This window comes from Buteo buteo, chromosome 4 (genome assembly GCF_964188355.1).
Source record: "Buteo buteo chromosome 4, bButBut1.hap1.1, whole genome shotgun sequence".
Taxonomy (NCBI): domain Eukaryota; kingdom Metazoa; phylum Chordata; class Aves; order Accipitriformes; family Accipitridae; genus Buteo; species Buteo buteo.
Genome location: NC_134174.1, coordinates 26,007,863 through 26,029,030, shown reverse-complemented (window position 1 = coordinate 26,029,030; position 21,168 = coordinate 26,007,863). Strand labels below are relative to the sequence as shown.

Below are 21,168 nucleotides of genomic sequence, written 5' to 3'. Positions count from 1 at the left end.
CCCCCCCCGCAGCGCCGCCCCCCACCGCCGCCGCCGCCGCCGCTTTTTACCGCTTTTCTTTTGGGCGCTGGGGGCTTTTTTTTTTGGGGGGGGGGGGCAAATTTCGGCCCCTCCCGCCGATGCTCCGGGCTGCCTCGGCGGCGGCTGCCGGGGGCGGCGGGACGCGCTGACCGGGCGCGTTTTTTTTTTTTTTTTCCCGCCCCCCCCCCCCCCATTGGCGCAGCCGGGGCCGCCGCGCTGGGGGAGCTGCCGCCGCCCCCCCCCCCCCTTTCCCGCCCCGCTGCTGCATCGGGGCACCTCGGCACCCCCCCACCCCGTACCGGCAGCCGCAGCGGCGGGACCCCCCCCGCCCCGCCGGGGGTGCCGCCCCCCCCCTCGCCCCCCCGCTGCCGGATTGCGGGGGGGCAGCACCCGCCGGCCCCCGCCGCGGGGGCTCAGAGGAAGGATGCTCGGGCCGGTCCCCGCTCCCGCCGGCCCCGCCGCTTGAGCGACACCCACCCCCCCCCGCCCCGACCTCCACCCCCGGCCCGGCCGGGACGGACCCCGGCCCCCCCCCCCCCCCCTTCCCCGCCGCGGCGGCGGCCCATGGGATGTGATGAGCTCCTCGCCGGCGCCGGCCTCAGCAGCGTAAGCCCCGGCCCGCGGCTCTCGGCAGGATGGCTCGCTTCGGAGACGAGGTGCCGGCCCGTTACGGGGCAGGAGGCGGCGGGACCGGAGGCCCCGGGGCCGCGGCGGGGGGCCGGGGAGCGGGGGGTCCGCGGCAGGGCGGCCCCCCCGGGGCGCAGAGGATGTACAAGCAGTCGATGGCCCAGCGAGCCCGCACCATGGCTCTCTACAACCCCATCCCCGTCCGGCAGAACTGCCTGACGGTCAACCGCTCCCTCTTCCTCTTCAGCGAGGACAACGTGGTGAGGAAATACGCCAAAAAGATCACCGAATGGCCATATCCTTTGGGGGGGGGGCGGGGGGAGAAGGGGGGGGGGCCGCGGCATGCCAGCCGCTCACCGGGCCCCCGGGTCTCTGTCCCACGTCCCCATCCCCCTGCCCTGCATTGGGTCCCCCATCCCCCTGCCCTGCGCCCGACTCCCCGTCCCCACGCCACGTCCCCGTCCCCATCCCCGTGTGCCGCACCTGCTCCTTGTCCCCGCGCTGGGGACCCTGCTTCCCTGCCCTGCGCCACCTCCCCGTCCCCCGTCCCCATCCCCCTGACCTGCATCGGGGTTCCCATCCCACGTCCTGCATCAGCTCCCCACGTCCTCATCCTGCACCAGCTCCTCATCCCCATATTGGGGTCCTCATCTCCCTACCTTGCATGAGGTCCCCGTCCCCACACCACGTCCCCATTCCCCTGACCCGCATCGGGGTCCCCGTCCCCACACCACATCCCCATTCCCCTGACCCGCATCAGGGTCCCCGTCTCCACACCACATCCCCATCCCCCTGACCTGCATCGTGGTCCCCATTCCCACACCATGTCCCCATTCCCCTGACATGCATTGGGGTCCCCATTCCCCTGACCCCCATTGGGGTTCCTGTCCCCACGCCATGTCCCCATCCCCCTGACCCGCATTGGGGTCCCCATCCCCACACCACATCCCCATTCCCCCAACCTGCATTGGGGTCCTCGTCCCCATGTCCTGCACCAGCTCCCTATCCCCACGCTGCATCCCTGTCCTCTGTCCCCAGCCCCATGCTGGGGTCCCCTGCCCCATGCCCTGTCCCCGGCCCCCTCTCCTGCACCCAGCCCCTCTCCATCGTCCCTGTGGCCGTGCCCCCATGCCAGTCCCTGCCCAGTGGGTTTGGGGGGTCCAGCTTATCCTGGGGGGCTGGGGGTAGGGGGACCCCATTGCACCAGTGTCTCCCAGTGCCCTCATTGCGGGGGGGTGGGCCTGACCTGGCATCCCCATGTCCCTGCACCCCTCGGCGCTGGGCTCAGCCCCACCATCCCCCCCCGGTGCCAGCAGAGCCCGTCTCCATCACCCTGGGGTTCCCCCAGACTTGGGGTGTCCCCAGGCGTCTGTGCCCCCCCCCCAGGGCTGATCCACTGGCGCGTTTGGGGGCACAGGGCTGTTTTGGGGCATCGTTGCGGGGCTGCAGCTCCGGCCCCACTGCCCTTGGCTACCTCCTGGCCCGTTCCCCCCCTTCCTGTACCCCAAAACCCTCAGCCGGCAGCAGTGGCCCCAAAAGGGCCACTGGCACCCAAAAAGGACCACAGTCACCACTCCTCACGGCCGTGAGGGCCCTGTGTGGGCTGGGGGGGCCACCACGCGGTTTTGGGGTGCTGCCGAGGGCTCGCCGCCAGGTCCACCGGCTGTGCGTCTCCCCTGAGCTTTTTGGGGAAACCCCCCCCCCCCCAAAACCGGGGAGGATTTGGGCAGCGGGTGCTGCCGGTGCCCCACTGGGCATGTGCGCCGCAGCCGCGGTGCTGTGGCGATGGGCGGCGGGGGGGGATGCGTCCGGCGCAGCACCGAAATGTCGGCCCCGGTGCGGGGACGGTGCTGCTGGTGCGGGGACGGTGCTGCCGGTGCTGGGACGGTGCTGCGAGCAAATCCCGGGGCGGGGGGGGCGGCGGTTTGCTGCGTGGAAGCAAATCTGCCGGTGCGTGGCCTTGCCGTGCCGTGCCATGCCGTGCCGCAGCAGGACGGGCACCGCCGGCAGCACCGTGGCGGTGGCTGTAGCATCCCGGGGGCAGGACCCGGCACACCGAGCCCCACCGTGCCAGGCCCTGCCGTTGGCTCCGAGCAGGGCGTCCCCGCTGCCGCGTGCAAACCGGGTCACCGTGCCATGTGGCGGGGAAGGGGCTTCGTGGTGGCGGAGGGGGGGGTGAGGGCGGAGGAGCGGCGGGCGAAGGCGGCTGCTGTCGCAGCGGGGTCGGTGGCCGGCGCTGACGTCCAGCCGGGTGGCCGGAGCTGGCGGCGAGGCGGGAGCGGGGCTAGTGGTGGAGGGGGGGGTCAGGGTGCTGGCGTGCTGAGGGCGAGGGCAGCCTTGCCGGCGGGCGCAGCGGGGGCCGGGGAGGGTGATGCATCGCGCCGCCCACCCCGAGCCCCTGTGGGCCCCATCCTGCGGGCGTGCGGAGCCTCCCCCGCTGTCACGACGGCCCGGGTGGGAGGAGGCGGTGGGCTCCGTTTGGCCGGGGGGGTCACTCTCCCACGGCACCCAAAGCCCGTCCCGCTGGGCACCCGCACTCCAGCTCCCCGTGGTGGGTGGTGGCACGGCCCCGCTCACGGCTGGCACGGTGCGGGGGGCCGACGGGCGCTGCCTGACCCTTGCGGGGCTGCCCCGGGGAGGCTGTGCCCTGGTTCGGGGGGCAGAGCTGGCCCTGGGCACGGGTCCCCACGGCCGGAGAGCTGTGCTGTGCCAGATAGCCATGCCAGATAGCCGTGCTGTGCCGGATAGCCGCGCTGTGCCAGATAGCTGTGCTGCATCGCTGTACTGTGCTGGATGGCCGTGCCGGAGAGCTGTGCTGCCCCGGATAACTGTGCCGTGCCAGATAGCTGTGCCGGATAACTGTGCCGTGCCGGATAGCTGTGCCGGATAGCTGTGCCGGATAGCCGTGCTGTGCTGGACAGCCGTGCCATGCCAGATAGCTGTGCTGTGTCTGATAACTGTGCCAGATAATCGTATTGTGCCGGATAGCCGTGCCGGATAGCTGTGCCACGCTGGATGCCTAAGTGGAATAGCCATGCCAGGCAGCCGAGCTGTGCCGGGTAGCCCTGCCATGACAGATAGCTGTGCCAGGCCACACAGCCGTGCCAAATGTCCATGCCACGTTGCCATGCCAGGCCAGATATCCGTGCTGAATAGCTGTGCCTGATAACCGTGCCGGGCCAGATAGCTGGGCTGTGATGGATATCCATGACGGATGGTTGTGCCAGGCCACATAGCCATGCCGGATAGCCATGCCGTGCTGGATAGCCATACCGGATAGCCGTACCAGATAGCCGTGTTGTGCCGGAAAGCTGTGCCATGCCAGATAGCTGTGCTGGATAGCTGTGCTATGCTGGATAGCCTTGCCGGGTAGCCGTGCCGTGCCAGATAGCTGTGCCAGGCCGGATAGCCGTGCCATGCTGGATAGCCATGCCGGATAGCTGTGCCGCATCAGGCAGCAGGGCCAGCGGCCGTTCCCCACACCTTGGCTGCGCTGTGGAAGGGTGGGGAGCAGGATCCGGTCCCATCTTTCGTCTGTCGTTGCCGCTGGCGTGACCTCAGCCGAGCCCTCAGCTCTGGTCATGGGGCAGCTCTGCTGGTGCGCCCGGGGGCTGCAGCACCCGCCGGCTGCACGGGTCTGGCGGCACAAACGGGGTGTCCCACTCGGTGGCCACGTAATGTGGCGCAGGACTTGCCACAGGGCTGCAGGACGGGGTGTCTCGAACCCCCCCCGGCCTGCCCCAGCCCATGCTCAGCTGCCACCGCTGCCACCCACCCACACCTGCTGCCACCGCACCCCGGCACCGCTGGCTGGGATAGGGGATGCGCTCACGGAACGCAGACCCCAAAATGTGTATGGGTCCCGGCAGTGGCACCGCACGAGGACGGCACCCTTGCTTGGGAGCCGGCGGGGCCGGGCGGGTGCCGTGTAGGTCTCCCCGGGTCCCGCTGTCGCCGAGGCGCTTTGATCGCCGCCGGCTCCCGCCGGGCGAGAGGCTTCGTGCCGAGGAGCCGGGGCCGCCGGGTCGCGCCTTTGATGGGGAAATTAATGAGCCGCGGAGCACGTGGGCGCTGGTGGCAGCCGGGCCTGCATCTCCGCTGCCAACCGCCGCCGGCGCGGGGGGGTCCCAAACCCCCCTTCCCTTTGGGCATCCCACCGGCCACTCTCCTGCCTCGGTTTCCCCAACCAGCCTGGTTTGGGGGGGACCCCAGGCCCCCGCGGGCTCGGCCCAGCCGGGTTTTCCTTGACTCGGCCGCACTCCTTTTGAATACATGATTTTAGCCACCATCATCGCGAACTGCATCGTCCTGGCGCTGGAGCAGCACCTGCCCGACGAGGACAAGACCCCCATGTCGGAGCGGCTGGTGAGCGCGGGGTCGGCGGGGGGCTCCGGCGAGGGTCCCCGACCACCCTGGCGTGGGTGGCAGGACCGGGGCTGGCTGCCAGCCTGCACCGCACACAGCCGGCACACCCGGCACCCGATGGCCATGGCTCCTGGTCCCCCCGGACCCGCCGGCGTCCCAGTTTCCTCTTTGCTGGGAATCTGGGCCATGCCGGGAGCGGCGGCCGCCTCCGCCTCACAGCACCTGGAGAGGGTGGAGGGGAGATGGGGCCAGCGGCTGCCCCGGATGCCCCCTCGCCCCACGGGCTGGGAGCATGCGTGTGGGGGGGTGTCCCCGTGTCCCCCGTCCGGCGGCCTCACGCCTGTCCCCGTTCCCAGGACGACACGGAGCCGTACTTCATCGGCATCTTTTGCTTTGAGGCGGGGATCAAGATCATCGCGCTGGGCTTCGCCTTCCACAAAGGCTCCTACCTGCGCAATGGCTGGAATGTGATGGACTTCGTGGTCGTCCTCACCGGGTGAGGTCCCCGTCCCACCTGCCCGGGGACATGGGGGGACGTGCGCTGCCCCCCCCCCCGCAGAGGGTTTTTGTGTGCTTGTGCACACACGTGTCAGCCCTGCGCCCTTCCCCGTGTGCAGCAGACCCACGCGTGTGCGTGCAGGCTGCAGGACCCCGCCTGCGTGGTGGAGCACGTGTGTGCAGAGGATGTGTGTGCACGTACATGTGTGCACATGCACATGCGTGTACGCACACGCGTGTGCGAGGCCTCTGTGTGTGCAGGGCTGCACCCGCCGGCAGTCCCGGGTGTCACCAGTGCCTGCCGGGCCAGGGCCGGGCAAGACGTTAATTATCGCCTGCGGCGCTCGTCCCGCTTCCCCAGCGGCAGCAAGTGCCTCTTAGCGCTGTCACAATATTTCCCCATGCCGCCACTCACCGGCCCAGCACCCGCGCCTGCCGCTGGCGCTTTGGTGGCAGCCCCGACTTCCCCGGGCCCGGAGCTGCCCCCCCCGGCCATGGCACCCTAGCCCCAGACCCTCTGATGGCTGCTGTGTGTCCTGTGTTCACCCTCCTGCCAGGAGAGCTGGTGGGGAAACTGAGGCAGGGAGCAGTGGGGCTGTTGTTGGAGGGGACAGCCCAGTCTCTGACGTACATGACCCGTGGCCCCTCGAGCACTCGGCTACATCAGGGGTTGCTCTTTGGCTGCTTTCCTTTGCTCCCCCCCACCCCGCACCCTCCTCCCCCCGTGCCTCCTGGTCCCCTGATCAAACTGCTCCCCTCCAACTCCTGCACCCTGCTCTCCCTTGCCCTTGCCTGCTCCCCTCATGCCCTTCTCTCCCCTTGCACCCTGTTTCCCCTGCACCCCGCTTCCCCCTTCCCCCTGCACCCCTTGCACCATACTCCTCCCTTGCTCCTTGCCTGCTCCCCCCTGCACCCTGCTCCCCCTGCACCCTGCTCCCCAGTTTGCCCCCCTGCTCCCCCCTTGCCCCCCGCCAGCCCCAGCCCAGCCCCTGTGAATGAGTTGCGGCGTCACCGAGGCAACAAGGATGAATGAACTCGGGGGGACCCAGCGGGGTGAATGGGGGTGATGGGGATGAATGGAGATGAATGGGGGTGATGGGGATGAATGGGGGAGATGGGGATGAATGGGGCCGGCTGGTTGCTGTTGTGACGGGCAGCAGGAAGGGACCCTCCACAGCATCGGGGGGGGGGGGGGCCGGGGGGCTGGCAATGAACCCCTGGGGTGCATCCAGGTGCCTGGGACCCCCCGCCGTCACCCAGGTCCTGGGGGATCCTGTGGGCTGGTGCTGGCCGGGGGCTACGACCCCCCAGGCCGGGCCCTGCTCCAGCATCAGCACTGGCAGCGCTGCCGCGTTCAGCCCGGAGAGGCTAAATATAGCCCAGCGCTCCCGCCCGCGCTGCCGGCACGGCCGTGGGCACGTGGCCGTGCGGCTGGGACGTGGGGGCTCTTGGTGGCTGTGATGGCATGGCCGTGGGCTTGTGGCCGTGTGGTGGGGACATGTGGGCTCGCCGTGGCTGTGACGGTGTAGCCGTGGGGCACGTGGTGGCCCGTGGAGGATGTGTGGCTCCGCTGGGATGTGACGGCTCTTGGTGGCCGTGATGGCACAGCCCATGGAGGGGGGCACGTCCCACGCTGGGATGCGGTGGTCCATGGGGGACGGGTGGCCATGCTGGGACATCGTGGCTCTTGGTGGCCACAGTGGCACGGCTGGTTGGCGGCCCTGGCTGGGTCGGGGTGCCGGCTGTCCCTGCCCCCTGACCCCCCCCTTCTTGCCCGCAGCATCCTGGCCACCGTGGGCTCCCAGTTTGACTTGCGGACGTTGCGAGCCGTGCGCGTGCTCCGGCCCCTCAAGCTGGTCTCGGGGATCCCAAGTGAGTGGCTGGGGGGTCCGGGGGGGGGAGGGGGGCCTGGGGGTTTCGGGGGGGGGCCGCGGCTGCTCAGCCCCATCTGGCGCAGGTTTACAAGTCGTCCTGAAGTCCATCATGAAGGCGATGATCCCGCTGCTGCAGATCGGCCTCCTCCTGTTTTTCGCGATCCTCATTTTTGCAATCATAGGATTAGAGTTTTATATGGGCAAATTTCACACCACCTGCTTCGACCTGGTGACGGGTAGGTCTGCCCCCGCCTCCAAACCCCCCCTACCCCTCCCTGCCCACCCCCCCCCCCCAGCCCTGCCTCAGTTTCCCCACTAGGGAGGGCTCAGAGCCCGCCGTGGGGTTGGGATCAGGGGCTGGCTCCTTCCCCCCCCTTCCATCTCCCTGGGCCCGTGGCCCGCGCCCGATATGGAACGGCCTAATTACTTCTCTCCCCTGATGAAGATGCCGTTAATTGGCGGGAGCTATTTCTGCACGGCAGCCGCGTCAGCACCATGGGGGGGGGGGGGGCCTGAAGGAGGCTGCGGGGGGGACGACGGGGGGGTCTGGCAGCCCCATGGGGGTCACCCCCTGACTCTAAACTCTCCTGGGTGAATGCAGCCCTGGGGGGGGGGACAGGGGGTCCGGGCTTGGGGGGTTGGGGGGGCAGGAGCAATCCCCAAATCTGCGTCCCTTCCTCCCAGACGAGATCAAGGTGGAAGTCCCCTGCGGGACGGACGAGCCGGCCCGGATCTGCCCCAACGGCACCAAGTGCAAGAAGTACTGGGAGGGCCCCAACTACGGCATCACCCAGTTCGACAACATCCTCTTCGCCGTCCTGACCGTCTTCCAGTGCATCACCATGGAAGGGTGGACAGACCTCCTCTACTATGTGAGCCCTGACGCCACGGGAATGGGCACCGCTGTGTGTGTCCCCCCCCGCAGGGTCCCCTCTTTCCCCATTGAAGCCGTCTTCTGTCCCCTGAGGGCTCGCCAGTCCCTGAGGGGGTCCCCAAGTTGTCTCGGGGGTGGGCGGGGGGGGGGGGTCCCTGCTCACTTCTGCCATGCTCCGACCCTGCGGGGTGCACGGGGATAGAGGACAATGGGATGCAGCCCCCACCTCCCGCCCCCAAAAAGGTGGAGGTGATTTGCAGAGGGAAGGGTTGCTGCAGAGCAGGAGGGTACCCCAAAAAAAGGGTGCTGGGGTCCCCCCCTCTGCTGGCAGCCCCAAGCCTTGCAGGGATGGTCTGCATCCTCTCTGGCCCCCCCGTGTCCCCCCTCTGGTACCATGTGTCCTCCCGTGGCCCACCCTCCCATGTCCCAGCGTGGGGTGGGGAGCATGGCCAGGGGATTTGGGGTGCTGCCAGCCCCCAGGGGGGACGCCGGAGCTGCTGCGGTGCACTCTGTCCCTTGGCCTATATCCAGCCACCAAAACAAAGCTGTGCCCGTGCCCCCCCCAGGTCACGGGACCCCCCCACCCCTGACCCCTCCTTCCCCCCCCCCCCCTAGAGCAACGATGCCTCAGGGAACACTTGGAACTGGCTGTACTTCATCCCTCTCATCATCATCGGCTCCTTTTTTATGCTGAACCTAGTGCTGGGGGTGCTGTCTGGGTAAGCGGCGGGGCGGGGGGGGCGGCCTCAGCGGGAGGGGGGTGCCCACCCTGGCCCCCCACTGATGCCGGCCCCACAGGGAGTTTGCCAAAGAGCGGGAGCGGGTGGAGAACCGCCGGGCGTTCCTGAAGCTGCGGCGGCAGCAGCAGATCGAGCGGGAGCTCAACGGCTACATGGAGTGGATCTCCAAGGCGGGTGAGGGCCGTGACACCCCCCCCAGCCCCCCCCCCCGGGACACCCGCACTCCCCCGACCCCACTGAACTCCCCACTTTTTTCTCAGAAGAAGTGATCCTGGCGGAGGACGAGACGGAGGGAGAGCCCCGGCACCCCTTTGATGGTAAGTGCCCTGCCCCAGCGTGCGCCCCGGCAGGGGGGGCGGCCACCCCGGGGTGGGGGTGTCGTGGCGGGGACCCCCTGGTGATGCCCGCCTCCCTCTGCCCCTCGCCCCTGTGGGAGCTCTCCGGAGGGCCACCATCAAGAAGAGCAAGACGGACCTGCTGAGCCCTGAGGATGCCGAGGAGCAGCTGGCCGACATCTCCTCCGTGGGTGGGTGGGGGGCACGGGTGCCCCCGGTTTGGGGCGGTGGGTTGGGGGCGATGGGTTGGGGGGGTGATGGCTGATGGGGTGGGGAGGTGATGGGTAGGGGGGGATGACCCATTGGGGGATGATGGGGGGGGGGTGACGGGTTGGGGGGTGACGGGTGATGGGGTGACTGGTGATAGAGTGGTGGTGGAGAGGCGGTGGGTGATGGGGTGAGGAGGTGATGGGTGGGGGGGATGACGTGTTGGGGGGTGATGGGTGGGGGGGTGATGGGTGACAGGTGATGGGGTGACGGTGATGGAGTGATGGGTGGGGAGGTGGTGGGTGATGGTGTGACAGGTTGGGGGGTGATGGGTGGGGATGACTGGGGGGTGATGGGTGACAGTTTGGGGATGGTGAGTGATGGGGTGACGGGTGGGGGCTCCCCCCCGCGCCCCGCAGGCTCCCCCTTCGCCCGCGCCAGCCTCAAAAGTGCCAAGCTGGAGAACGCCACCTTCTTCCACAAGCGGGAGCGGAGGATGCGCTTCCACATCCGCCGCATGGTGAAAACTCAGGCCTTCTACTGGACCGTGCTCAGTCTGGTAGCGCTCAACACCCTGTGTGTTGCTATCGTTCACTACGACCAGCCAGATTGGCTTTCCGACTTCCTCTGTGAGTGCCCCCCCCCACCGCCGGACACCCCCCCACCCGGCCCTCAGCCCCCCCTCACTCTCTCTCCCCCCCAGACTATGCAGAATTCATATTCTTGGGACTCTTTATGTCCGAAATGTTTATAAAAATGTACGGGCTGGGGACGCGGCCTTACTTTCACTCGTCCTTCAATTGCTTCGACTGTGCCGTGAGTCCGGCCCCGGCTCGGCTGCTGCCGGCGGGAATGGGGTGGGGATGGGATGGGATGGGATGGGGATGGGGACAGGATGGGGATGGGGGTGAGGATGGGGACGGGACAGGATGGGATGGGCATGGGGACGGGATGGGGACGGGACATGATGGGATGGGCATGGGGATGGGATGGGGATGGGGATGAGGACGGGGATGGGACAGGATGGGATGGGCATGGGGACGGGATGGGGATAGGGACAGGATGGGGATAGGGACGAGGATGGGACAGGGTGGAATGGGGACAGGGATGGGGACAGGATGGAGAGGGGATGGGGATGGGGACAGGATGGGGGGGAATGGGGATGGGGACAGGATGGGATGGGGTCAGGATGGGAATAGGATGGGGATGGAATGGGAATAGGATTGGGATGGGGATGGGGATGGGGATGGGGACGGAATGGAGAAGGAGATGGGAATGGGAAGGGATGAGGACAAGATGAGGATGGGGAAGAGGTCAGCATAGGGATGGGGATAGGATAGGGATGGGATGGGGACAGGACGGAGACACTCTCCCACTCCCAGGTTATCATCGGAAGCATCTTCGAGGTGATCTGGGCTGTTGTGAAGCCGGGAACATCCTTCGGGATCAGCGTGCTACGAGCTCTCAGGTTACTGCGCATTTTCAAAGTCACAAAGTAAGTGCTGACAGGTCGGGTGCCGACGCTCTGTCCATCCGCCTGTCCGTCTGTCCGTTGGTCCGTCTGTCCGTCGGTCTGTCTGTCCGCTGGTCTGTCCGTGTCTGTGGGTCTGCAAGCGCGGGGGCAGCGTGAGCACGAGTGAGCGTGTGGATGCACGGAGCCATCGTGGGGTGCCTGGGTGCCGAGTTGCTGTTCCTCGTCCCCTCGCCGTCTCTGTGTCCCCTCATCACCCCCATGTCCCTTCGCATCCCCTCGTCCCCCCATGGCCCTGGTCCCCCCACGGCCCTGCAGCCTGGCTCTGCCCTGGCAGGTACTGGGCTTCCCTGAGGAACCTGGTGGTCTCCCTCCTGAACTCCATGAAGTCCATCATCAGCCTCCTCTTCCTCCTCTTCCTCTTCATCGTCGTCTTTGCCCTTTTGGGGATGCAGCTCTTTGGGGGACAGTGAGTAACTGGGCAGGAGATGGGGCCCCCCCCAGGGTCACCCTGGCCCCCCAGCATGGGGGTATCTCTGTGCCCCCAGGCCCCTGCTGGGGGGCACCCGGCTGGGGTGGGGCTCCCACCATTCCCCCCCACCCCCAGGTTCAATTTTGACGACGGGACCCCTCCCACCAACTTCGACACTTTCCCAGCAGCAATAATGACGGTGTTTCAGGTAGGGACCCCCCCGTCCCCTCCCTGGGGCTCCTGAGGAAGTGGGGTGCCGGTGGAGGGGTCCCTGCTGCCCCCATGGCTCCTTCCCCCCCAGATCCTGACGGGCGAAGACTGGAATGCGGTGATGTACGACGGGATCAAATCTCAGGGCGGCGTCAAGGGGGGGATGGTTTTCTCTGTCTACTTCATCGTCCTCACCCTCTTTGGCAACTGTATCCTCAGGGTGCTGGGGGGTCCTGGGGGGCTCTGGGCCAGGGCAGGGATGTGCTGGGACCCACTTTGCCTTGACGGGGCACCCAGACACCCTCCTCAACGTCTTCTTGGCCATCGCGGTGGACAACCTCGCCAACGCGCAGGAGCTTACCAAGGTAAGGACCGGTGTTGGGGACGAGGCGGGGCCACCCCAGCCCATCACCTGTGGCCTCAGGGCTGGGCTGGACACGGCGCTGGGCTTTGCAGGATGAGCAGGAGGAGGAAGAAGCCGCCAACCAAAAGCTGGCACTGCAGAAGGCGAAGGAGGTGGCCGAAGTGAGCCCGCTCTCTGCAGCCAACATGTCCGTCACCATGTAAGTACATTGTGTGCCCGGCTCCATCCCTGGATCCATCCCTGGATCCATCCCTGACTCCATCCAGCTCCGTCCTTGTCTCCATCCCCAGCTCCATTCCTGGCTCCATCCATGTCTCCGTCCCCAGCTCCATCCCCAGCTCCGTCCCCAGCCCTGGCTCCATCCAACTCCGTCCTTGTCTCTGTCCCCATCCCCAGCTCCGTCCCTGGCCCCAGCTCCATCCCAGCTGCCATCCCCAACTCCATCCTTGTCTCCATCCCCAGCTCTGTCCCTGCCTCCATCCTGACTCCTTCCCCGGATCCATCCTTAGCTCCATCCCAGCTCCATCCCACCTCCATCCCGGCTCCATCCTCAGCTCCATCCCGTCTCCATCCCATCTCTGCTCCGGCTCCGTCCTGGCACACCTCAGGCTCCCCCGACGTGGGCTGTGCCTCCCCGCTGCAGGAAGGAGCAGCAGAAGAACCAGAAGTCCTCGAAGTCGGTGTGGGAGCAGCGGACGAGCGAGCTGCGGAAGCAGAACCTGCTGGCCAGCCGGGAGGCCCTCTACAGCGAGCTGGACCCCGAGGAGCGCTGGAAGGTGCCCTACGCCCGCCACCTGCGCCCCGACATGAAGACCCACCTGGACCGGCCGCTGGTGGTGGACCCCCAGGAGAACCGCAACAACAACACCAACAAGACGCGCCCCGGCGAGCCGCCGATAGAGCCCCGCTTCGGCCAGCCCCGTGCCGAGGAGCTCCGCCGGCAGCCGCGCTACCCCGACCCCGGCGGCCCCCGCCCCGTGGAACCCCCCGGCCCCGACGGCCGACGGCCCCGCAGCAGCAGCCGTGAGCCCGAGCGGGACCCCAGCCAGGAGCGCGCCTACGCCGACGCCGAGCGCCTCAAAGCCCTCGAGCGCCGGCACCGGCCGGGCGGCAGCCGGGACGGCCGGGCTGGCTCGCCCCAACCCGAGCGCGAGCACCGGCGGCACCGGGCGCACCGGCGGGCGGCCGAGGAGGGCGAGGAGGGTGGGCGGCCAGAGCGGCGGCCACGGCACCGGGAGGGCAGCCGGCCGGCGCGGGGCGAGGGGGACGGGGAGCACGGGGATGGCGAGCGGCGCCGTCGGCATCGGCACGCCGCGCCGGCCGCCTACGATGGCGAGGGCAAGCGGGACGACAAGGAGAGGCGGCACCGGCGGCGGAGGTGAGCAGGGTGGGCAGGACCCCCTGGGGCTGGTGGGACCCCTCCGGGACCGGGGAGCTCCTCTGGCTCCCAGGAGTACCCAAATCCCCTCTGGCATTCCTGGCTCAGCGCCTGATGTGGGAGCTGTGCCGGGGGTGCCAGGGGGTCCCCGCTGAGCCCCCTCCCCTCTGCCTCCCCCCAGGGAGAACCAGGTCTCCGGGGTGCCGGCAGGCCCCACGCTCTCCACCACCCGCCCCATCCAGCAGGACGTGGGGCGCCGGGAGCCCCCCGTCGCAGAGGACATCGACAACATGAAGAACAACAAACTGGCCACCGCCGAGCCCCCCGCGCCCCCACCCGTGGGCAACCACACCGCCTGCCCCACCGGGGCCCCCCTACGCCGGCCCCCCACCACCCCCAATCCCCCCCCCGAAAACAGCCTGGTGGTCACCAACCCCGGCCCCCACAACAACCCCACCAAGGCAGGGGGGAAGCCGGAGCACACGGCCGTGGACATCCCACCCCCCCTCCCGCCGCCCCCCACCAACGCCCTGGTCCAAGGTAGGGGACCCCTCCCAAGGTCTGGGGGGTGTGGGGGATGCAGGGGCTCCGGGAGGCGTGCAGGGGCCATGATCCCGCCGCTCTCGCAGTGAACAGGAACGCCAACCCCGAGCCGCTGCCCCGCAAGGAGGAGGAGGAGGAGAAGAAGGAGGAAGGCGACGATCAGGAGGAGAACGGCCCCAAGCCCATGGTGCCCTACAGCTCCATGTTCATCCTCTCCACCACCAACCCGTGAGCACCGCGGGGGGACTGGGGGTGTCCTGGGGGTGCCCGTTGCTCACCCCTCCCTCACCATCCCTCTTCCACGCCCCCCCCCCCCAGGTTCCGCCGGCTGTGCCACTACATCGTCAACCTGCGGTACTTTGAGATGTGCATCCTGATGGTCATCGCCATGAGCAGCATCGCCCTGGCCGCCGAGGACCCCGTGCAGCCCAACGCCCCCCGCAACAACGTAAGCCCCCAGCCCCCCCTCCCCGCCCCGCAGCTGGGCACAGAGGGACCCCCGGGTGCTGTCGGGGGGGCTGTGGGGCTGAGCCCCCTTCTCACAGTGCTGCTTTGCAGGGTGAGGCACCCCCAAAACAGCAACTCGGGCTGTGCCAAAGTGGGGTGTGTCCCCCCTTGTCCTGCCCCTGAGACCCTGCCCGTGGCCCCAGGGTGCTGGGGTGTCCTACAGCCATGGAGTGCTGGGGCGGTCCTGGGGTGCCAGGGGGTCGCAGGGTGCCAGGGGGGTCCCACAGCCCCAGGGTGCTGCGAGGTACCGGGGGGGGTCCCAGGGTGCCAGGGGGACCCCAGGCATCTCCCCCCACCCCACCTCCTCCCCCCTCCAGGTCTTGCGCTACTTCGACTACGTCTTCACGGGTGTCTTTACCTTTGAGATGGTGATCAAGGTGAGCGGGGAGGGGGGGGTCCGCGGGGCGGGGGCCCCCCCGGCACCCCCTCACCCCTCCCCGCCTTGCCCCCCGCAGATGGTGGATTTGGGGCTGGTGCTTCACCAAGGTGCCTATTTCCGGGACCTGTGGAACATCCTGGACTTCATCGTGGTCAGCGGGGCGCTGGTGGCCTTCGCCTTCACGTGAGTCCCCCCCTCGGGGACGTGGGGGAGTCTTGGGGGCATCCTGGGGGGTCCCGGGAGGGGGTGGGCACACCTGGGTCCCCCCGTGCTCGGGGGACGGCAGTGGCACCAGGGAGGGGAACAGGATGGTGGAGAGGGGATGGAGGTGGTGGGGTCTCGCCTCTCTCAGTGCCTCCCAGTGGGGCTGTCCCAGTCCCCCCACCCCAGCCCTGCTGGGGTCCATCCCGTGGCCCCACAGCCGCTCGCTGCCCACCCGCCGCGTCCGCTGCCCGGCTGTCCGCGCTCTGCTGTGTCGCTTGACGTCCGTCCTCGGCCGCTTGCCACCGTGCTGTGTCGTCCTGTCACCGTCCCAGTGTCCCCGCGCCCTGGCAGCACCGCCCCGGTGTCCCCGGGCAGGATCAGGCCCCGGTGCCGAGCAGCCGCCCCAGTGCGGAATCCCCAGAGCAGTGAACAGGGCTGGAGTAAACCCTAAATAAAGATGAGGAATCTGCTAGCAAAGGATGAATAGCCTCTTAGTAAGGGATGAGTAACCTAGAAAGGGATGAGGAATCTCCTAGAAATGGATGAGCACCCCCTGAGTAACTGAGCATGCCTCAAATGATTGAGCATCCTTAAAGCAAAGGGTGAGCATCCTCCAAGTAAAGGGTGACCATCCCCCCAGTAATTGAGCATCCCCCAAAAAAGGGTGAACATCCCCACAGTGATTGAGCATCCCCCAAGTAAAGGATGAGCATCCCCTGAGTAACTGAGCATCCCCCCAAATAAAGGGTGAGCATCCCCTGAGTGACTGAGCATCCTTAAAGTAAAGCATGAGCATCCCCCAAGTAAAGGATGAGCACCCCCCCAAGTAACTGAGTATCCTTAAAGTAAGGGGTGAACATCCCCCACGTAACTGAGCATCCCCCCCAAGTAATGGGTGAGTAAGCCTGGAGCAGACCCCAATTACCTCCTGGGAAGCCAGGATCCCCCCGTGGCTCCCCCAGGCTCCCGGTGGGAAGTGGCCGGGGGGGCGCGGGCGCGGGGCGGGGGCCGGGCTCTCACCGTGCCTTGTCTCTCCCCTTCCTCTGCCACCGGCCACAGGAGCAGCTCACGGTAAAGTCTTTCTGCCTTCGTCTCCTGCCCCGTCTCCGTCCTCGTGCTCTCCTCGTGCTCATGGTCGTGCCTCGCTCCCCCCCCAACCCTACAGCCCTCCTTGCACCCCCCCCTCAAAAAGCAGCCTCAGGGATGGGGCCGTGGGAAACACACCAGGCTCTCCCTGGCGTGTGATGAGTGCAGGGGGTCTCAGCCTCAAGCTCTGCCCTGTGCTGGGCAGCCGCTGCCCACTTGGCCAGGGAGGGGACTGTCACCACCGGAGAAAGGAGGGGGTGGGACCACCCGTGGTCCTGCCGGGATGCCAGGGCACCCCGAGCCGCCATGCCGGGGGCCCCACGTCTTCCCTGCCCCCCCACAGTGGCAGCAGCAAGGGGAAGGACATCAACACCATCAAGTCCCTCCGCGTCCTCCGCGTCCTCCGGCCCCTGAAGACCATCAAGAGGCTGCCCAAGCTCAAGGTGGGCAAGGGGGCGGATGGGGAAGGGGATTTGCTGCCCACCCCGGGTGTTGGGGGGGTCCTGGCTGGCACCGACCCCCTCCCTGGTCCCTGCCCCCAGGCTGTCTTCGACTGCGTGGTGAACTCCCTGAAGAACGTCCTCAACATCCTCATCGTCTACATGCTCTTCATGTTCATCTTTGCCGTGGTGGCCGTCCAGCTCTTCAAGGGCAAGTTCTTCTACTGCACCGATGAGTCCAAGGAGTTCGAGAAGGACTGCAGGTATGGCCCGGGCGGGCGGGGGTCCACCGCCGCCCCCCACCCCGTCCCACCGCCCCCTCCCCTCCCAGGGGGGAATACTTGGTCTACGAGAAGGACAATGAGGTGAAGGCGCAGAAGCGGGAGTGGAAGAAGTATGAGTTTCACTACGACAACGTGCTCTGGGCGCTGCTCACCCTCTTCACTGTCTCCACCGGCGAGGGATGGCCACAGTAAGGGCATGGAGATGGGTGGGGGGATGTGGGGACGGGGTGGGGGGACACTGGGACCCCCATCCCATCCCTGCACTTGTCCCACCACAGGGTCCTCAAGCACTCGGTGGATGCCACCTACGAGAACCAGGGCCCCAGCCCCGGCTACCGCATGGAGATGTCCATCTTCTACGTGGTCTACTTCGTGGTCTTCCCCTTCTTCTTTGTCAACATCTTCGTGGCCTTGATCATCATCACCTTCCAGGAGCAGGGGGACAAGATGATGGAGGAGTACAGCCTGGAGAAAAATGAGGTGCTGCCTCCGGACCCCTCCCTCCTCGACACCTTTTGGGGATCCCCCGGCCGGGCTGGGGGGGGTCAGTGATGCCCACCCTGTTCCCCACCCCACAGAGAGCCTGCATTGACTTCGCCATCAGTGCCAAGCCCCTGACGCGGCACATGCCGCAGAACCGGCAGAGCTTCCAGTACCGCATGTGGCAGTTCGTGGTGTCGCCGCCCTTCGAGTACACCATCATGGCCATGATTGCCCTCAACACCATTGTCCTCATGATGAAGGTCGGTGGGGAGCAGGCTTGGGGGTCCCGGGGAGCCCCTCTGGGTCTGTCCCATCCCTGTCCCTTGGGGGCTGTGCTCAGCCCGTTTGCATCCCCTTGGTCCTGTCCCCTGGGGTTTGTCCTTCTCCCCTGGCACCTCTCCTGTCCCCTGGGGCTTGTCCCTGTCCCCTTGGATCCATCCCTGTGCCCGTGGACCCATCTTACCCCCCGGGATGCACCCCTGTCCCCATCCCCATCCTCCACGCTATCGCCCCAGTTCTATGACGCCTCGGATGCCTACGAGAACGTGCTGAAGATGTTCAACAATGTCTTCACTTCCCTCTTCTCCCTTGAGTGTCTCCTGAAGATCATGGCCTTCGGTGTGCTGGTACGTGCCGCTGCATGCCGGGGATGGGGACCCAGGGGACACACATCCAGCCCCGGGGCATCCTGCACCGTACCAGCAGGTTCCTGGGAGCTGGTGCATGGGTAATTGCGGGATCCCGGTGCATGGGTACCCATGGGATCTGGGGAGCTGGTGTACGGGTACTCGTGGGACCTGGGAGCTGGCATGCTGGCAGCGCCGCTGCCCCGTGTCCCTCGTCCCCTTCCCTTCACAGAATTACTTCCGTGACGCCTGGAACATCTTCGACTTTGTCACGGTCCTGGGGAGCATCACGGACATCCTGGTGACAGAGTTCGGGGTAGGTGGGAGCCACCGCATCCCCCCAACCCCGCGGCCCCAGTGCCGGGCTCTGCTCCCCCCCCCCCCGCTCACCCCTCGTGTCCCCCCAGAACAACTTCATCAACCTCAGCTTCCTGCGGCTCTTCCGGGCTGCGCGGCTCATCAAGCTGCTGCGCCAGGGCTACACCATCCGCATCCTGCTCTGGACCTTCGTCCAGTCCTTCAAGGTGCTGCCCGATGCCCCCCCAAAACCTGCGTTCCTCCCCCAGCCGCCCCCACCCAGGGGCTGGCAGCCCAACCCGCGCCGGGGGGCCGCATCCAGCCCCGGCGTGGCGTGACTGGCCCCGCTCTGCCCCCAGGCTCTGCCCTACGTCTGCCTGCTCATCGCCATGCTCTTCTTCATCTACGCCATCATTGGGATGCAGGTGAGAGCCCCCGGCCCTCCCCCGCCTCCCCCAGCACCCTGCCCCAGCCCCCCGCCACCCCTGAGCCATCCCGGCCCCCCCCCAGGTCTTCGGCAACATTGGCATTGAGGAGGAGGATGACGAGTCGGCCATCACCCAGCACAACAACTTCCGCACCTTCTTCCAGGCCCTCATGCTCCTCTTCCGGTGAGTCCCCCGGCACGGTCCCGGTGCCACCAGTGGTACCCAGTGCCATGCCGGCACGTCCCCCCAGCACGGTCCCAGTGCCACCAGTGGTACCCAGTGCCATGCCAGCGTGTACCCCAAGCACAGTCCCATCGCCCTCCAGTGGTACCCAGTGCCGTGCTGGTGTGGCCCCCCCTGCCCGGCCCCTTCCCTGGCTGGGGTCACCCAGCAGCGTCCCCCCCCTCTGCCGCAGGAGCGCCACGGGGGAGGCCTGGCATGAGATCATGCTGTCCTGCCTGAGCGGGAAGCCCTGCGACCAGAACTCGGGCATCAAGGAGGACGAGTGCGGCAACGAGTTCGCCTACTTCTACTTCGTCTCCTTCATCTTCCTCTGCTCCTTCCTGGTGAGCCCCGGGAGGCGTAGAGGGGACCCCAGCCCACCCGCCCCCACCCTGACACCCCCCTCCCATGCCCCCCCAGATGCTGAACCTCTTTGTCGCTGTCATCATGGACAACTTTGAGTACCTGACGCGCGACTCCTCCATCCTGGGCCCCCACCACCTGGACGAGTACGTCCGCGTCTGGGCTGAATACGACCCCGCCGCCTGGTAAGGAACCCCCCCGGGGCAGGGGCGGGGGGGCAGGGGGTCTCCCCAGACGCCTGGGTCCCCTCTCAGCGCTGGGGGCACAGCGGCTCCCGGGGGCTTGGCTGGCCGGACAGTCTTCCCCCCTCTCCCGCCATGCAGCAGGGTCTGAAGGGGTGCAGCAAGTGCCCGAGAGCCCCCCCCGGGTCCTCTGGGGCCAGTGGCCCTGGTGTGTCACGGAGGAGGTGACTCCTGGGACCGTCCCCCCAAGGGGGTGTCCCCAGGGGCTGTCCCCCAAGGGGATGTCCCCCGGGTCTGCTGTCCCCACGCAGCCATGGGGGGGCCTAGCCCCCCCCAGCACGGTGCCGATTAACCTGTCCTCTCTCAATTGTAGGTGCTCGGCCGCCGGATTTCTCCCTCTTGCCCCCGCCCCGACCCCCAGCCCCCAGCACCAGGCAAAGGGACTCAGCCGGACCCAGGGGGTCCCTGGGGGTTCTGCCGGGTGCTGGAGGGTCCCCGCGATTTCCCGGGGGGGGTGTCTCTGCTTTGTCCCAGGGTCCAGGGTGTCCCGTGATGTCCTGGGGGGTCCCTGGCTGCTCTTGGGGTGTCCTGTGATGGTCTACCAGGTCCTCGGTGGGCCAGACTGGTCCATACTGGGATCAGCAGGGATGGAGCCAGGGGAGCTCCAGCTCTCCCCACAACCACCCTGCACCCCCCCATCCCCATTGCAGCCAAGCAGCCGCAACCCCCCCCTCAGCACGGGGGGGTCCTGTCCCCCAATCCCATCCTCTCTCCCCCTGTCTCAGGGTCCGTGCCTCAGTTTCCCCAGCCCCTCGGCGCGTCCGCGGTCGTGCGTGTCTCCGGCGTCCGCACTAACCCCCCTGTATTCTTCTTGCAGTGGCCGCATTCATTATAAGGATATGTACAGTTTATTACGCGTAATATCTCCCCCATTGGGCTTAGGCAAGAAATGCCCTCATAGGGTTGCTTGCAAGGTTTGACTTACACTAAAAACCTGCTGAGCATCAACGGAATGAATGTTGCTTATGGTTTCTCGGATATATATATGATATCTATATATATATATATACACAGACACGTCCCGCACCCCCGGGGCCGGCCCCAGCCCCCGGCGCGCCGCATGGAGCCCCCCCATCCCTGCCCAGCTCTGCTTGCTGCGCCCCGCGGCCCCCGGCCAGCACGGCCGGACCCCCCCTCCAGCGCCGCGGGGCTGCATGGGCACCGGCCATCGCCTTCCTCCCCTCCTTCTCCTCCTCCTCCACGGGGCCCTGGGCTGCGGCCGGCCGGGTTTAAACCTCTTTTTTTTTCTTTTTTTTTTTTCATTTTTTTTCTCCGCGTCTCTCTGTCTCTCTTGCCTCTTTTTTGTCCTTTTTCTGTCCGATGTCTCTTCCTTCTTGTTCTCTCCGCTCCCAGGGGCCGGCTGACTTTCATGGACATGTATGAAATGCTGAGACATATGTCCCCGCCCCTGGGTTTAGGCAAGAAATGCCCACCCCGTGTTGCTTATAAGGTAGAATAACTCTTCCCACCAGAGCGAAGCCCCCTCAAAGCCGTGCCGGTTCCCAGCAGCGGCACCGACTCAGCCCGGCCGATGCTTCTCGGCCTCTTTTTTTTTTTTTTTTGGTTGGTTTTTTTTTTGGTTTTTGTTGGTTTTTTGTTGGTTTTCTCCTCCTGCGGCGAGCCCTGAC

General features: G+C 67.2%; 1 protein-coding gene across 1 annotated transcript in view; it reads left to right on the top strand.

Moving 5' to 3' along the window:
• Window positions 1-656: 656 nt before the first annotated feature.
• The window catches only part of CACNA1A (calcium voltage-gated channel subunit alpha1 A), a 32,054-nt gene continuing 11,542 nt past the window's right edge, over window positions 657-21,168 (top strand). Inside the window, exons 1-37 of the mRNA XM_075025071.1 lie at window positions 657-943; window positions 4,908-5,013; window positions 5,370-5,509; window positions 7,292-7,383; window positions 7,469-7,621; window positions 8,070-8,257; window positions 8,875-8,978; window positions 9,058-9,173; window positions 9,260-9,317; window positions 9,434-9,525; window positions 9,961-10,170; window positions 10,245-10,357; window positions 10,924-11,036; window positions 11,350-11,481; window positions 11,620-11,692; window positions 11,786-11,903; window positions 11,992-12,059; window positions 12,151-12,257; window positions 12,702-13,436; window positions 13,618-13,976; window positions 14,066-14,207; window positions 14,298-14,427; window positions 14,804-14,863; window positions 14,942-15,048; window positions 16,499-16,598; window positions 16,698-16,858; window positions 16,927-17,067; window positions 17,158-17,359; window positions 17,458-17,622; window positions 17,878-17,988; window positions 18,221-18,304; window positions 18,396-18,512; window positions 18,645-18,710; window positions 18,796-18,896; window positions 19,129-19,279; window positions 19,356-19,483; window positions 20,894-20,990. Of these exons, the coding sequence (XP_074881172.1) occupies window positions 657-943; window positions 4,908-5,013; window positions 5,370-5,509; window positions 7,292-7,383; window positions 7,469-7,621; window positions 8,070-8,257; window positions 8,875-8,978; window positions 9,058-9,173; window positions 9,260-9,317; window positions 9,434-9,525; window positions 9,961-10,170; window positions 10,245-10,357; window positions 10,924-11,036; window positions 11,350-11,481; window positions 11,620-11,692; window positions 11,786-11,903; window positions 11,992-12,059; window positions 12,151-12,257; window positions 12,702-13,436; window positions 13,618-13,976; window positions 14,066-14,207; window positions 14,298-14,427; window positions 14,804-14,863; window positions 14,942-15,048; window positions 16,499-16,598; window positions 16,698-16,858; window positions 16,927-17,067; window positions 17,158-17,359; window positions 17,458-17,622; window positions 17,878-17,988; window positions 18,221-18,304; window positions 18,396-18,512; window positions 18,645-18,710; window positions 18,796-18,896; window positions 19,129-19,279; window positions 19,356-19,483; window positions 20,894-20,990 (5,427 nt within the window). The remainder of the gene's footprint in view (window positions 944-4,907; window positions 5,014-5,369; window positions 5,510-7,291; window positions 7,384-7,468; window positions 7,622-8,069; window positions 8,258-8,874; window positions 8,979-9,057; window positions 9,174-9,259; window positions 9,318-9,433; window positions 9,526-9,960; window positions 10,171-10,244; window positions 10,358-10,923; window positions 11,037-11,349; window positions 11,482-11,619; window positions 11,693-11,785; window positions 11,904-11,991; window positions 12,060-12,150; window positions 12,258-12,701; window positions 13,437-13,617; window positions 13,977-14,065; window positions 14,208-14,297; window positions 14,428-14,803; window positions 14,864-14,941; window positions 15,049-16,498; window positions 16,599-16,697; window positions 16,859-16,926; window positions 17,068-17,157; window positions 17,360-17,457; window positions 17,623-17,877; window positions 17,989-18,220; window positions 18,305-18,395; window positions 18,513-18,644; window positions 18,711-18,795; window positions 18,897-19,128; window positions 19,280-19,355; window positions 19,484-20,893; window positions 20,991-21,168) is intronic.